At 43.8% G+C, this 16952-nt stretch overlaps 1 protein-coding gene across 1 annotated transcript in view; it reads left to right on the top strand.

Annotated features, from left to right (window-relative positions):
- Positions 1 to 16952, top strand: part of LOC126354754 (corticotropin-releasing factor receptor 2-like) — a 310840-nt gene that overhangs the window by 170820 nt on the left and 123068 nt on the right. The window contains exon 3 of the mRNA XM_050004635.1: positions 12523 to 12670. Within this exon, the coding sequence (XP_049860592.1) occupies positions 12523 to 12670 (148 nt within the window). The remainder of the gene's footprint in view (positions 1 to 12522; positions 12671 to 16952) is intronic.

Below are 16952 nucleotides of genomic sequence, written 5' to 3'. Positions count from 1 at the left end.
AAGCTCTCTGGGGCTATCGATACTGCGATAGTGAATAGTTCAGTAGGAAGTTCATTTCAAGAGGAATGGACGTCTCTAAATGGAGCAATCACAGAAGTTCTAAAGAGAAACGAAGCTATAAGGAAGGTGGCAGAAGGAAAACCTCGGCTGATCGACGAAATTCAGAAATACAGAAATAAAAGTCATTTAGGGATGAAGTAAATAGGCAGTGCAGTGAAGATAAGGCGGAATGGCTGCATAATAACTGTGAAGAAATCGAAAAAAATAACTGTCGGACGGAAAGATTCAGTATCTAAATCTTCTGTTAGATTAAAAGCATTAAGAGTGCAATGGGAAGTCCACCGTTAAATGCAGAGGAGAGAGCAGATACAGGAGTCGACAGAGGCAATAAAAAACAGCTTTGGAAAGGTTAAGATCAAAGAAGGCGGAAGGGATCGATAAAATTCCATCGGAATGTCTAACATCATTGGGCGGAGTGGCAACAAAATAAATTCTCACAAAAAATCATTGGGTGGAGTGGCAACAAAATAAATATTCATGTTGGTGTAGAGTGTATGAGACTGGTGATATACCATCTGACTTTCAAGGAAACATCATCCATACATTTATGAAGATAGCAAGAGCCGACAGGTGCGAGAACTATCTCTCAATCAGTTTAATAACTCATACATCCAAGTTGCTGACAAGAGTAATATACAGAAAAATGAGAAAGAAAATTGAAGGTGTGTTAGATGACAATCAGTTTGGACTTGGAGAGGTAAGCACGGCAGAGAGGTAGTTCTGACGTTGTGGTTGATAATGGAAGCAAGACTGAAGAAAATTCAGGACACGTTCATAGTATTTGTCGACGTAGAATAAGCGTTCGACGATGTAATGTGGTGCAGATGTTCGAAATTCTGAGAAAAATAGGAGTAAGCTACAGAAAAAGGCTGGTAATATATAATACGTACAAGAACCAAGATGAACAATGAGACTGGAACACTAAGAACGAGTGCTCGGATTAAAAAGGGTGTAAGACATGGATGTAGTCTTTCAACCCCACCGTTCAATCTATACATCGAAGAAGCAATGACAGAAATAAAAGGAAGGCCCAAGAGTAGAATTGTAATTCAGTGTAAAAGTATATCAATAATAAGATTCGCTGATGGCGATGGTATCCTCAGTGAAAGTGGAGAAGAAGTACAGAATCAGTTGAATGCAATGAGCCGTGTAATGAGCACTGAACATGGACTGAGAGCAAATCGAAGAAAGACGAAAGTAGTGAGACGTAGCAGAAAAGATAACAACGAGAATCTTAACATCAGAATTGATCACGAGGTAGATGAAGTTAAGGAATTTTGATACCTAGGCAGCAAAATAGCCCATGATGGATGGAAGGAGGGCATAAAAGGCAAATTAGCACTGGCAAAAAGGGCATTCTTGGAGAGGAAAAGTCTGTTAATATCAAACGTACCCCTTAATTTGAGGAATAAATTTCTGAGAATGTACCTTCTGAGCACAGCAGTGTATGATAGGGAAACATAGATTGTGGGAAAACAGGAACAGAAGAAAATCTAAGCATTTGAGATATGGTGATACAGAAGAGTGTTGAACGTTGGCTGGACCGATAAAATAAGCAGTTAGGATGTTTTGTGCAGAGTCGGCGAGGAAAGCAGTATATGGAGGATACGGACAAGAACAAGGGATACTGTGATAGGACATGTGTTAAAACTTCAGGGAATAACTTGCATGGTACTAGAGGGAGCTGTAGAAGATAAAAACTGTAAAGAAAGAGAGAGATTGGGATACACCCACCAAACAATTCAGAACGTAGGTTGGAAGTAGCACTTTGATATGAAAAAGTTATCGGAGGAAATTCCGATTTTGGGCTCGTCCCTAATCAATTCGACCTTATCTCCTCCTCATCTATGCGTTATCATAATGGGAAAGAGTGTTCTGATAGATGGTATTCAAGATTTTCCCGAAATTACGTATCTCATCTCTTGTGTGGATTATTTACCATTACGTCCACTCGTTATTAAAGCGCATCCGCGCAGTAGCATAAAACCTAGGTAGTCACCTAAGGGCTGTTCCCATTTCAGTCACGTTGTGTCATTTATGTTACGATGTATCGTATTTCGATGCTGGATGATCGGCAGCTAAAGCTTATACCGGAGGTTTGCTCTCGCAGCTGCAGCTTACACGCACGCACTTCCGCTGCCGTTAATCCGGCCATCTTCCGTTCTGTTTGACTTGCCCCTCCCTCAACCACTTAGCGCAACATAGTGTAAACTTCACATTCAGTGTTGGCGCATGTTTCTCGACGTATCCTGAAAATTTACTGGTAATCCACGCACCCGGTTTATTTAGTTTCTTGAATTTAACATGTAGCAGGCGAACGATTAAACAGACGAAAGATGAATAAGTGCCTAATTAAACTGGAGTGTTTGCTGTTCAGGGCAAACTCAAGTCTTTCTATTTCACTGCAACATCAAAGAACGTGCATCGCGTGATAACTTCAGTTTGTGTGCTAACAGGGAGGAATTTTCGGCAGCATTTTATTGCCTGTGAAACGTAAGCTTACTGAACTGCTGACACTCACATATTTCTAAAAGACTTTGCATTTATGCGAAGATATTTGTTTATTCTGAAAGACAGCGCACGCTTCCGTTGACATTATCAGAATCGTACTTCATGTACTAGTGTATCGCTTAAGTATGCGTTAACCCAGTCTACTTGATGAAATCTTGAAACATTTTCCGATTGACGCGATATTTAAAAATAGTGTGATTTGATACTTTTAAACATTAGTGTGTATGTAGCATCAAATTTAGCGTAACATGATTAAAGTGATGTTAACAACGAAAGGTCAATTCGGACAGGCTAACCGCATTCCTTCATTCACTAATGTAATATTATTGGTGTTTGTTTTACCTGAATAGATTTTTATCGCCAGTAACTTGTCTAAATTTATTGGAGAATTTATGAATTTTCTGCATAATGACTACTTTCCATTATAGACCAGATTATTTCTCTGTACGTCCGTTTTTCCAGAGATGGTTGCGGGACTCTGTTCTCCATTAAAGAATATCAAATGAAACACCTTTCAGCTGTCTAATATGCAAACTGATATTTTATTGGGCTACTAGTTTCAGCGATTTACTACGCCATCTTCAGGGGCTCTGATCGACGTGTAGGATGATTCCAACCTCGGTTCCGGCATTCAAACACTGGTATCCGCAGATTTCTGCTTGATACCGGTCTTTGAATGCTGGCTCATATTTTGACCGGAGCCGAGGTTGGAATCTTCCTACACGTTGGTCAGGGACCTGAAGATGGCGTAGTAAATCGCTGAAATTGGGAGCCCAATAAAATAACAGTTTGGATAATAGACGGCTAAAAGTTGCCTCATTTGACAAAGTTTCTTTCGGTTTACACTATAAAATTGGTTTTACAAACACTGATCACGCAGAACATTATGACCATTGTCCACGGTAAGAGTACACGTTGCATAGTTGAGGAGAAGAGACGAATGAGGAATCACACTATCAGAGATACGGTTGGTTGGTGGAGAAATGCTTTGACATGAGCAACTTTCACATAGGGCAGATTTTTTATGGCCCAACGCCTTGGAACGAGCATTTTGAAAGCGGCGAAGCTGTTCGGCTATCCACGTGAAGCACTTGTGAGCAGGCAGGGCAATGAAGATAAAATAGGTGGCAAGTTATTTGTCGGACATTCACGACTAATCACAGTTTCTAATGAAAGACAGGCGGTGATCTGCTGTATATCTGACGACAGGATACAATACTCTCTGCTCCACGCTGGTTTCGGATCACACCGCCCAGTGCATATCGTCCAACATGGGATTCAGCAGCAGCAACAGCAGCTTGATCCTACGACACAGTGGTGTCGACCGTCAACATTCGTGTGCGTCTGAACTTGATGGCGTGCTTCGGCTTTTGCAAAGTGTTCACACCCGCATTATCACAGTGTCGTTGTGTTGCAGGATAATGTCCGCCTACATGTTGTGAAGATTGTTTCGACTATGCTGCAGAAGTTTCAGCGGTACGCTCTTATACACTCTACATACAGTCCCGTTCTGTCCTTTTCCGTTTATTTGGAGATCTGAAAAAAGACATTCGTGGCTGCCGATTTGCTTCAAGAGGGAAACGCCTGAGTACAATCATATTTATGTAGACAACTGCAAACATTGCTCCACGAAGGCATTGTCCGTCTTGTGTCAGTGTGCGATACATATATTAACACTTATTGGCGATTAATTTAGAAGTAATGAACAGTTTACTTACTTTGGTCCATGTGTCTTGGTTTCATGTGACTGTCGCTGATACTATCGTTCAAGGTGGCAGTATATGTACATTGTTAATATCTAAACATATATTCCTGTGACAGGTTGACACTAGAACATAAATGTGGCAACACAGTTTAAAAGCATAAGTACACTATGTGATCAAAAGTATCCGGACATCTGGGTGAAAATGACATAGAGCTTCGTGGCGCCCTCCACTGGTAATGCTGGAATTCAGTGTGGTGTTGCCCCACCCTTAGCCCTGATGACAGCTTCCACTCTCGCAGGCATATAGTCAGTCGGTGCTGGAAGTTTTCTTGCGGTACGGCAACCCATTTTTCACGGAGTGCTACACTGAGAAGAGGTATCGATGTCGGTCGGTGAGGCCTGGCACGAAGTCGGCGTTTTCAAAACATACACTAGGTGTTCTGCAGGATTCAGGTCGGGACCATGTGCAAGTCAGTCCATCACAGGGATGTTATTGTCGTGTAACCACCCCGCCATAGGACGTACTTTATAAACAGGTGCTCGATCGTGTTGAAAGATGCAGTCGCCATCCCCGAATTACTCTTCAACAGTGGGAAGCAAGAAGGTGCTTAAAACATCAATGTAGGCCTGTGCTATGGTAGTGCCACACAAAACAACAAGGAGTGCAAGGCCCCTCCATGACAAACTCGACCACACCATAACACCACAGCCTCCGAATATTACCGTTGGCACTACACACGCTGGCAGATGACATTCACCGGGCATTCGCCATACCCACACCCTACCATCGGATCGCCACATTGTGTACCGTGATTCGTCACTCCACACAACGTTTTTCCACTGTTGAATCATCCGATGTTTACTCTGCTTACACCAAGCGAGACATCGTTTGGCTTTAATCAGTTTGATATGTGGCTTATGAGCAGCCGCTCGATCATGAATTGAAAGTTTTCTCACCTCCCGCCTAACTGTCATGATACTTGTAATGGATCCTGATGCAGTTTGGAATTCCTGTGTGATGTTCTGGATAGATGTCTGCCTATATTACACATTACGATCCTCTTCAGCTGTCGGCGGTCTCTGTCAGTCAGCAGACGAGGTCGGGCTGTACGCTTTTGTGCTGTATGTGTCCCTCCATGTTTTCACTTAAATATCACATCGGAAACAGTGGACCTAGGGATGTACAGGAATGTGAAATCTCGCGTACAGACGTATGACACAAGTGAGACTCAATCACCTGACGACGTTGGAATTCCGTGAGTCGTGAATTCCGAGGAGTGCCCCACTCTGCTCTCTCACGATGTCTAATGACTACTGAGGGTGCTGAAATGAAGTAACTGGCAGTAGGTGGCAGCACAATCCACTTAATATGAAAAACGTATGTTTTTGGGTGTGTAAGGATACTTTTGATCTCATAGTGTATCATTTACGAGGTTTGTTCAAAAAATTCCGGAACATTCGTAATTTCGCGCCAATGGTGTGTCGGAGCGAAATGCGCTTGGCGTCCCTGCACACGCATGTGTCTGATTTGTAACTGCCGGAAGTTTCGTTATTGTCTGTCTGTTAGTTATCTTTCAGTGCTGTATTGAGTTGAAAGTTGTGTAGCACAGTTTGCCAATTTCGAGATGGCAGAGTTAGAGGATCAATGCGTGTGCATTAAATTTTGTTTGAAACTCAAGAAAATCATTACAAAGAGACAAAAAATGATGCAAGAAGCCTACGATGATGAGTGCTTAAGCCGCACTCGATGTTACGAACGGTTCACCCGATTTAAAAGCGGCCGGACGGAAGATGGTCGTCGTTCAGGACGTCCTTCGACGTCTACCAAAGACGGTCATGTCAGGATCGTCAACAAAATATTGCGTGCCAATCGCAGACTGATTGTCCGAGAGATTCCAGAAGAATGTAACGTTTCTGTTGGATCATGTCATGAAATCCAGACAAACCACCTTGCAAATGCATCGCGTTGCACCCATCGTTCGTCCAACGGCTGATGAGTCAAGACCAGAAAGACTAACGCCTGGAAATCTGTGAAGAGCTTTTGGATCGGACAAATGAGAACGAGATGTTCCTAAGAGAATCATAACTGGCTATGAGACGTTTGCCTACGGTAATGATGTTGCGATCAACGTTCAATGTTCACAGTAGGTTGGAAAAGGTTCTCGAAGACCAAAAACAGCTCGTCAGATCAGGTCCAAAGTCAAAGTCATGCTGATTGCTCTTTGACTTTGAAGGATTAGCTCGTCATAAATTCGTGAAACAGGGTAGAACTGTTAATCGATGGTACCATCGGGACGTGTTGCGACGCCTGCGAGAAAGTGTGAGAAGGAAACGACCTGAAATGTTGCGAGACAATTCGTCGCTCTTGCATTACCATAACGCACCCGCACATTCATCCCTGCTGGTGCGTGATTGTTGCACAGAAAACGAAATCATCGTGTTGCCTTTTCCTCCGTACTCTCCAGACGTAGCTCCTGCGGACTTTATTTTCTATTTCCAAAGCTGAAAACCCCGTTGAAGGGACTAAGATTTTCAACGATAGATGAGATAGGAATTCGCAGACGGCTCTTCGAGTGATCCAGCAAGAGGAGTAAGAAAATGGTCCAAATGGTTCTGAGCACTATTGGACTTAACATCTGAAGTCATCAGTCCCTTAGAACGTAGAACTACTTAAACCTAACTAACCTAAGGACATCACACACATCCATGCCCGAGGCAGGATTCGAACCTGCGACCGTAGCAGTCACGCGGTTCCTGACTGTGGCGCCTAGAACCGCACGTCCACCGCGGCCAGCCAAGAGGAATACCAAGACTGCGTCCGGAAATGGAAACGGCGTTGGGAGCGGTATATCAATTGTGGAGGAGAGTATTTCGAAACAGACCATGCACAATGAGTAAAAGGTAAGCGTATAAATATATTATGGACAAAGTTCCGGAACTCTTCGAAAGACCTCGTATTAACACTGAATATTTATAGTAAATGTACTATAAATTATTAGTAGTTGCATGAATGGCATTGGATTCCTATACCTAATACAACTCAAACTAACTCTACTGTCTCGTGGGAATCTACGACTTATTAACAGTGACTGAAAGTACTTTGCAGACAGCTGTAGTTAATGGTTTTCCTCCATAAACAGGGACTGCTATGTCAGAACTGTTCTCAATGTAGAATTTTGTAAATGTCTGTAGAAGAGACGGAACTGTAGTAGCCTTGGAATAGAACTGCTGAAACTGTGCCTCATAGCGCAATTGTGGGAACTGTGTTGGAGGTGTGACAGAACTGAGTGAGTACATCAAATGTATTCGCAGTTGCGAATGTGGACAAGCCTCAACTGTATAATGGAATGACGACAGTGAAAGTTATTGCCGGACCAGCACTCGAACCCAGATCTCCCGCTTTTACGGGCGGTCGCCTTACCATTCAGCTGTCCGAGTAGGTGTTACAGCCAGACCCAAATTTCCACATGTGGTCAACCATGTGTCAACAACCTGTGCTCGTACATCCATTATGTAAATTCCTGTGCTGTGGAGACATTTTAATTGAAGGCCGCTTACCCGGTGCCGGCGGATAAATAAAATATTGCAGTGGCTGTGTTGTTTAGAAGTAAAGGTTGTTGACACATGGTTGACGACATACGGAAGTTTGTGTTTGGCCGTGTATCGTGCTCGGGGGGCCTAACGGCAAGGCAAAATGGAAATGTCCTGTGACTAGGGCCTCCCGTCGGGTAGACCGGTCGCCTGGTGCAAGCCTTTCGAGTTGATGTCACGTCGACGACTTGCGTGTCGATCGGGATGAAATGATGATGATAAGGACAACACCCGGGCCGTTAGGTATGACATTCCGTCGCGCTGACCACTTTTTTTTGGTTGATTTCATTTTGTTCTGTACTGTTCGTTGTATTTGTTCGTGGCGGACGTCCCACGACCCCCTTTCAGGTTGTTCGTTGCTCTCTTCACTCAGTTTTTTTTTATTACAAAGGGTAGCTAAACCCTCTGAGCGAACTTTTTTTTAATATTAGTCTATACATTGTTAGCAAATAATACTTGTTATTTGTGAGAGACAGCGTGCTGATCATTGACCACTCAGCTACCAGGGGCGGACAATTCTAAGCTGACCGGTCGTGACGAGCGGGATATCCGGGTTCGAGTCCTGGTCCGGCTCATCTTTTCACTGACGTCATTCAGTTATGCTGATGGTTGCCCGTATTCCCAAGTTCGAATATGTCTTATGCATTTCATAACGGCTGTAGTCACCGCAGCGCCTGTTCCCTAGGACATGCATGCACGTCTGAAGGATCATTGCATGGTAATGAGGAACAACACAAGCACTTTAACATCGTATGTACGAACTGAGAGGGTGTCTGCTGCGCATTGGCTTTTGTACGAGTCGGCGGTAGGATACCCATCCGCGGTGGTGTTTCGCGGAAACAAAGTTGGTTGACAGCACTCTCAGAGAGAGCTGGTAACACCGTCGAGAATGGATACGTCGCGCTGATGGACGTGTTGCAGAAGCAGAAGACGGTCCCAGTTGGCAAGCGCCATCTGGAGGCGGCTGTCCCGAACTGAGGCCGCACCTGGCGAGTGGATTGCTTGTGTGGCGGCGCCTCTGTGGTACCGCTGCGTTTGAAATCTAACAAGGAAAACTCTCTACCCCAAATCCCACCCCCATCCGATTTAGTGGTGAGATGGCCCAGTGGACATCCCGTTAAAAACTGAAAACAGGAAGAAGGTGTACTGAACTGTAAAAAAAAAATAAACAACATACAGAAGAACAAGAAGTGTAGCAAAGAGCAGCCTGATACAGCAAAGGTGACATGGGGAAGCGGCCATGTGTGTGTGTCTGTTTTTTTTTTCTTTTTTTTTACTCCTCAACGTTAGGGACTGTCCGTCCGGTTACTGAAATGTTTCTTTTCTATCTGTAGTCTTGGCAGTTCTCATACTATATATTGGTTATAGAATAAGAGTCATGTGGTTAGAATACGTTACCGTCGTAAGTAAACGTGATGAATAGTAAGAGCAGGCGGGATGCCACACAGACGTCTCGCAGAAATGAAAGAACAGATAAACGGGTGTGTACCATGTTACAGAGGAATTCAAGAGTGAAGGCTTCGAAAACGGAACGCAACTTCAAAAACGTTATAAACTTGTTTCGCCAGAGCACAGAGGAACTGTGATTGTGAAACTTTTAGCCGGCCGATGTGGCCGAGCGGTTCTAGGCGCTTCAGTCTGGAGCCGCGCGACCGCTACGGTCGCAGGTTCGAATCCTGCCTCGGGCATGGATGTGTGTGATGTTCTTAGGTTAATTAGGTTTAAGTAGTTCTAAGTTTTAGGGGACTGATGATCTCAGAAGTTAAGTCCCATAGTGCTCACAGCCATTTGAACCATTTTTTTTTGTTGAAACTTTTACGTTCACCTGTTGTAGCTTAAGTGAGAAACTATTATGTTTCCGTCGTTTCCTTCGGAGCGATCACATTCACATTCATACGAACACCTAAATGGGGAAAAGAGGCATACTCACACACTTACAGATAGTACAAATTAGGTGTGTCGATAAGAGATTCCGTGTACGGCACTCCAGAAATGTTTTCCTGTGGAGGATTCGGTTGACTAGTCAGCTTGTCATCAAACGTCTACGGTTCCCATTCGAAAGCCACCACTTTCATTTCGGCTGTTAATAGAGCATTTGTGCAGAATCAAATGTCATTATAGGTCCCTACCTTACATCTCGCTGTTGCAAACGGGCGTTACTCTAGGACAGAGGCGCAAATTTAAGAAATCGAACGGTCAAAAAAAAAAAAAAAAAAAGCTTGCATGATACAGGTTTGAACACAGTTCGGCCGTATAGTAGTGTAACACCGTAACCACTTAACGACGAATCCATTTTTCGTCAGGGCTGCTCTATATTTCCTTTCTTACTGTTGGACCGTTCACTGTTTGTATTTTGCTTCTTTTTTCACAGTCAAGTACACCTTCTTCCTGTATTTATGCTTTATCTTTTCCCTTGTAAGTGATAAGCATGTGGGAAAGTAACGGGAAATATGACCTCCATCCACGAATGAGCGACATTAACCCTTGTACACAGAAATCTCGATCGGAACAGATTTAATACTAGCGGGAAAATGCTCCTATCGGAGCACAAATAATGTGAATAGTTCCTGTTTATTTAAAAGACTCTGGCTGAAAAGTGGGGGTACCAGCTGGACCGTTCTACCTTCCTCAGCATCTTTAAAAGTACTGCAGTCTCTTCCCACTGCCACTCTCTCTGTCTCTTTCTTTCTCGTTCTCACTGTCATATACAGTGGCTCTCGTTATCGCTAGCTCTGCCACTGTCTTCTTCTCTCTCAGCATATAAAAGCGCGAGTATGTTCGCATGCCAAAATTTTTGCTTTATTTTTTAAATGTTCTGTGTAAGGTAGAAGGAGGCATCTGGTAGCCCACTTTTCAGTCAGTCTCTTTTAAATAAACATTAACTTGGTCATACGAAAGTGTGCAACAATCTATTGCAACGAAAGCTGTAATTCTCCTTACTTGCTGATGACGTATATACAAGTGTGCTTGTTTTTGTAAAAAAGGCAGCCAGAATAGTTATTTGTAGCGTAAGGATTTTCTAAAGTTATTTCAAGACTAGTTTTCGTTTGGTTTGGTTTGGTGGAACATTTTATCAATATTTGCACCATAAAATGACGTAAATGCATCTGTGAATGCTGATTGAAGTAAATCAGTTTAGGTGTGAATATGATCTTGAAAGCTTGATCTGATTGGCTGTTCATTTGATCAACCAATCAGAGTGAAGTTTTTCCGGCACTCTATCAAGTAGTATATGTGTTGTGAGCAACGGCATTGAGAGAGTCGTCTATCTGTCGGACGCGCAGGTCATGTTGAGTGTATCCGAAAAAGTTATATGTAAAATGAAGAAGGTACTGTTATTTTGCGTTCTGTTTATATTGCCGTAACAGCAGACGCATTTACGGACAGATTGTGAAAATTTGAGCTTTCTGAAGGAATTAGTAGGAGAGATAAACGCGTGTGAACTCTTTGCCTTTGTCAAGAATTCTGCGTGGCATATTTCGTAATCGTTTACGAAATAGCTGGCGAGTAACTTCTTTTAAAGAAGTCCACTGAGAACGACCCAATGTAAAACTCATGTTGTAGCTGAGTATAAGCTGTGAAAATCGCGTAACAATTCGTGTTGAACTTTGGCACATTTCTGGCTGTCTTGCATGTGTACTAGATCGTATGAGCTGTGAGATGAGGACAGTGATATTAGCTGTTAGTTTTAAATGCGGGCTGATGGCACCTATTTCATTTGTCATCTAAAGCAAATAAAGAACTATTTGCTGAATTTTGACATTTTTCTAAGAGAGGAAACAATCGTCCTCCATCTGTAAACTGTTATAAGATATTTACATGACATTTAGCTACAGAGTTAATGAGGACTGTGCTAACGTAAGAATTGATGATGTTTTTCTTCAACGCTGTTTTTAACATCGACAGAACGGTATCTACGTTGCAGAGAAGCGGGTTAGTGACCAGACGCCGTACTGAGGTAGGTGGAACATTTGTGATTGCCAGTACGACGAAAGAAGCAGTAAGCAGTTATGCGAATTATAACCGAACAATGCCGCTAATAGAACTGATCGTCACAACTCACTGTCGCTTACTATGAGCCTTGGATAGGCTTTATATAATGCATCTTAACCATCAGCTGCTTATTTGTCCCGTTAGTCATCTAGCGGTTTCGGCCATTAACTGTCATCCAGGATAACTACAATAACAACATTAAAAATTATGCAAAAAATAGACGCAAAAAGTATGAAAGTGCAATGTTGCATTTGTATACTTACAGAGTACAACAGATTAGTTAAAAAGCATCGCATATGTCTTTGAAGCTGAAAAATATCGAAATTATCCAGTGAAATTGTACGAATACCTGACATAATTTGTTTTAGATTAGCGAGAGTTATATCTCATGCGAAACAGAGAAACCTGACAGAAAAAAATAATACTCTGCGCCTCGTTACAGTCGATTATCTCAATGGATTTCCCAATTTGCAGCCCATACCTGTCCATGTGTGCTTCAGTTATGTCCTTTTGTTACGGCGTCATGTGCCCACAGCGCCACCAGGTGGCTTGCAACGTCGGGGGAGGCAGTGTTCGTAATTATTGGCGAATTGGTGTATACGTAGACATGAAACACAATTGTGAAAATTAAGAGCGGTGTGCGCGACGTGTCCGTGTTGCAGGAGGTGGTGGAGAGCCGCGACCAGCTGCGGCGGCTGGTGTGGGACAGCTTCAGGGAGGAGCAGCTGGCCAGCAGGTGGCTCTCCTGCTGCGACGAGGCCGACCGCTGCTGCGCCCTCATGGCCAACTCCTCCGGCCAGCCATCGCCAGGTAGGGCGCGCGTGAATTACTACTACTGTAGCTTATCCAACACGCGTCTACACACAGTGTACTACTACTAGTGTAGCTTACCCAACCCGCGTCTACATACAGTATACTACTACTAGTGTAGCTTACCCAACCCGCGTCTACATACAGTATATCCACATCCAGTATGCTACTACTACTGAAGCCTACCCAACCCGCGTCTACATACAGTATATCTACATCCAGTATACTACTACTACTGAAGCTTACCCAACACGCGTCTACATACAGTGTATTACTACTACTGTAGCTTATCCAACCCACGTCTACATATTTTATACTACTACTACTGTAGCTTACCCAACCCTCGTCTACATACAGTATATCTACATCCATTATGCTACTACTACTGAAGCTTACCCAACCCGCGACTACATACAGTGTATTACTACTACTGTAGCTTATCCAACCCGCGTCTACATATTTTATACTACTACTACTGTAGCTTACCCAACCTGCGTCTACACACAGTATACTACTACTAGTGTAGCTAACCCAACCCGCGTCTACATACAGTATATCTACATCCAGTATGCTACTACTACTGAAGCTTACCCAACCCGCGTCTACATACAGTATATCTACATCCAGTATACTACTACTACTGAAGCTTACCCAACACGCGTCTACATACAGTATACTACTACTAGTGTAGCTTACCCAACCCACGTGTACATACAGTATACTACTACTAGTGTAGCTTACCCAACCCGCGTCTACATACAGTATATCCACATCCAGTATGCTACTACTACTGAAGCCTACCCAACCCGCGTCTACATACAGTATATCTACATCCAGTATACTACTACTACTGAAGCTTACCCAACACGCGTCTACATACAGTGTATTACTACTACTGTAACTTATCCAACCCACGTCTACATATTTATACTACTACTACTGTAGCTTACCCAACCCTCGTCTACATACAGTATATCTACATCCAGTATGCTACTACTACTGAAGCTTACCCAACCCGCGTCTACATACAGTATATCTACATCCAGTATACTACTACTACTGAAGCTTACCCAACACGCGTCTACATACAGTGTATTACTACTACTGTAGCTTATCCAACCCACGTCTACATATTTTATACTACTACTACTGTAGCTTACCCAACCCGCATCTACATACAGTATATCTACATCCAGTATACTACTACTACTGAAGCTTACCCAACATGCGTCTACATACAGTATACTACTACTAGTGTAGCTTACCCAACCCGCCTCTACATACAGTATTTCTACATCCAGGATACATCCAGTATGCTACTACTACTGAAGCTTACCCAATCCGCGACTACATACAGTGTATTACTACTACTGTAGCTTATCCAACCCGCGTCTACATATTTTATACTACTACTACTGTAGCTTACCCAACCTGCGTCTACAAACAGTATACTACTACTAGTGTAGCTAACCCAACCCGCGTCTACATACAGTATATCTACATCCAGTATGCTACTACTACTGAAGCTTACCCAACCCGCGTCTACATACAGTATATCTACATCCAGTATACTACTACTACTGAAGCTTACCCAACACGCGTCTACATACAGTGTATTACTACTACTGTAGCTTATCCAACCCACGTCTACATATTTTATACTACTACTACTGTAGCTTACCCAACCCGCGTCTACATACAGTATATCTACATCCAGTATACTACTACTACTACTGAAGCTTACCCAACACGTGTCTACATACAGTATACTACTACTAGTGTAGCTTACCCAACCCGCCTCTACATACAGTATTTCTACATCCAGGACTTCTACATCCAGTATGCTACTACTACTGAAGCTTACCCAACCCGCATCTACATACAGTGTATTATTACTACTGTAGCTTACCCAACCCGCATCTGCATGCAGTATATTACTACTACTGTAGCTTACCAACATGCGTCTACATGCACTATATTATTACTACTGTAGCTTACCCAACCTACTGCTTCTCCAGCGTAACCTGTATGCTCCGCACTGACTTTCTTTTGTTTTTTCTTTAATCGAATTTGTATGTTGTCATGGCGATTGCTCATTGGTAAATCTACACACTATAAAAAGAGTCAGCAACCCTTTACATGGCTGCGAGTCTTTGCATAACTGGAGTGTTCCCACCGACTTAATTTAATTTCATATGGCGAATTATATACTCCTGGAAATGGAAAAAAGAACACATTGACACCGGTGTGTCAGACCCACCATACTTGCTCCGGACACTGCGAGAGGGCTGTACAAGCAATGATCACACGCACGGCACAGCGGACACACCAGGAACCGCGGTGTTGGCCGTCGAATGGCGCTAGCTGCGCAGCATTTGTGCACCGCCGCCGTCAGTGTCAGCCAGTTTGCCGTGGCATACGGAGCTCCATCGCAGTCTTTAACACTGGTAGCATGCCGCGACAGCGTGGACGTGAACCGTATGTGCAGTTGATGGACTTTGAGCGAGGGCGTATAGTGGGCATGCGGGAGGCCAGGTGGACGTACCGCCGAATTGCTCAACACGTGGGGCGTCAGGTTTTCACAGTACATCGATGTTGTCGCCAGTGGTTGGCGGAAGGTGCACGTGCCCGTCGACCTGGGACCGGACCGCAGCGACGCACGGATGCACGCCAAGACCGTAGGATCGTACGCAGTGCCGTAGGGGACCGCACCGCCACTTCCCAGCAAATTAGGGACACTGTTGCTCCTGGGGTATCGGCGAGGACCATTCGCAACCGTCTCCATGAAGCTGGGCTACGGTCCCGCACACCGTTAGGCCGTCTTCCGCTCACGCCCCAACATCGTGCAGCCCGCCTCCAGTGGTGTCGCGAAAGGCGTGAATGGAAGGACGAATGCCGACGTGTCGTCTTCAGCGATGAGAGTCGCTTCTGCCTTGGTGCCAATGATCGTCGTATGCGTGTTTGGCGCCGTGCAGGTGAGCGCCACAATCAGGACTGCATACGACCGAGGCACACAGTGCCAACACCCGGCATCATGGTGTGGGGAGCAATCTCCTACACTGGCCGTACACCTCTGGTGATCGTCGAGGGGACACTGAATAGTGCACGGTACATCCAAACCGTCATCGAACCCATCGTTCTACCATTCCTAGACCGGCAAGGGAATTTGCTGTTCCAACAGGACAATGCACGTCCGCATGTAACCCGTGCCACACAACGTGCTCTAGAAGGTGTAAGTCAACTACCCTGGCCAGCAAGATCTCCGGATCTGTCCCCCATTGAGCATGTTTGGGACTGGATGAAGCGTCGTCTCACGCGGTCTGCACGTTCAGCACGAACGCTGGTCCAACTGAGGCGCCAGGTGGAAATGGCATGGCAAGCCGTTCCACAGGACTACATCCAGCATCTCTAGGATCGTCTCCATGGGAGAATAGCAGCCTGCATTGCTGCAAAAGGTGGATATACACTGTACTAGTGCCGACATTGTGCGTGGTCTGTTGCCTGTGTCTATGTGCCTGTGGTTCTGTCAGTGTGATCATGTGATGTATCTGACCCCAGGAATGTGTCAATAAAGTTTCCCCTTCCTGGGACAATGAATTCACGGTGTTCTTATTTCAATTTCCAGGAGTGTAAAAAAGGAGACATCGTATAAGTGGTTGTATAGGTATCAGTGCTAGTATCACTCCCGATACTGAATTCTCTCATCTCAAATCGATATTCCTGTACGTGGCATCACATTTAAACGCGGCATACATTTTGTCATCAGTAATGGTACGTTTCCATAGTAATTACAACAAAACTAATTTTATAAACTTATATTACGCCTAATGAAAAATTAGTGATTTAGACAATAGTTTCATTTTATGCAGTTTGGACAAAGCCGATTTCTCGTGATGACTGTCACGTAGCATTCTTTGATCTAGTTTACAAATTACAGCACCTTCTAAGCTTTTTAAGCTAGTTAAGGGCATGTTCTTTTGCAAATGTACTTCTGAGGAAGTAGCAAATCCACTTCCACAATGAAATATTTTCCTATATCCAAAAACACTAAAACACGTATTTTTCTTATTTCCAACCATGAAGTCAAATACCAGTTTTGATTGCTGTAGCTTTAAAAATGTTTCACTAGTATTTTACTAACGATTTATTTTAGAAAAGTCGCCCATGGTTCACCAGTTGAGGGGTTGAATTTTCAGAAATACTGTAGCAAGTATATCTTTGTTACTGACCGAGATACCAAATACCAATTGTCGTGGTTCTAGCTGCAAAACTGCCTCAATAG

The sequence above is a fragment of the Schistocerca gregaria genome, chromosome 3, assembly GCF_023897955.1.
Source record: "Schistocerca gregaria isolate iqSchGreg1 chromosome 3, iqSchGreg1.2, whole genome shotgun sequence".
NCBI classification, from domain to species: Eukaryota; Metazoa; Arthropoda; class Insecta; order Orthoptera; family Acrididae; genus Schistocerca; species Schistocerca gregaria.
This window is presented reverse-complemented; position numbering and strand designations above follow the sequence as displayed.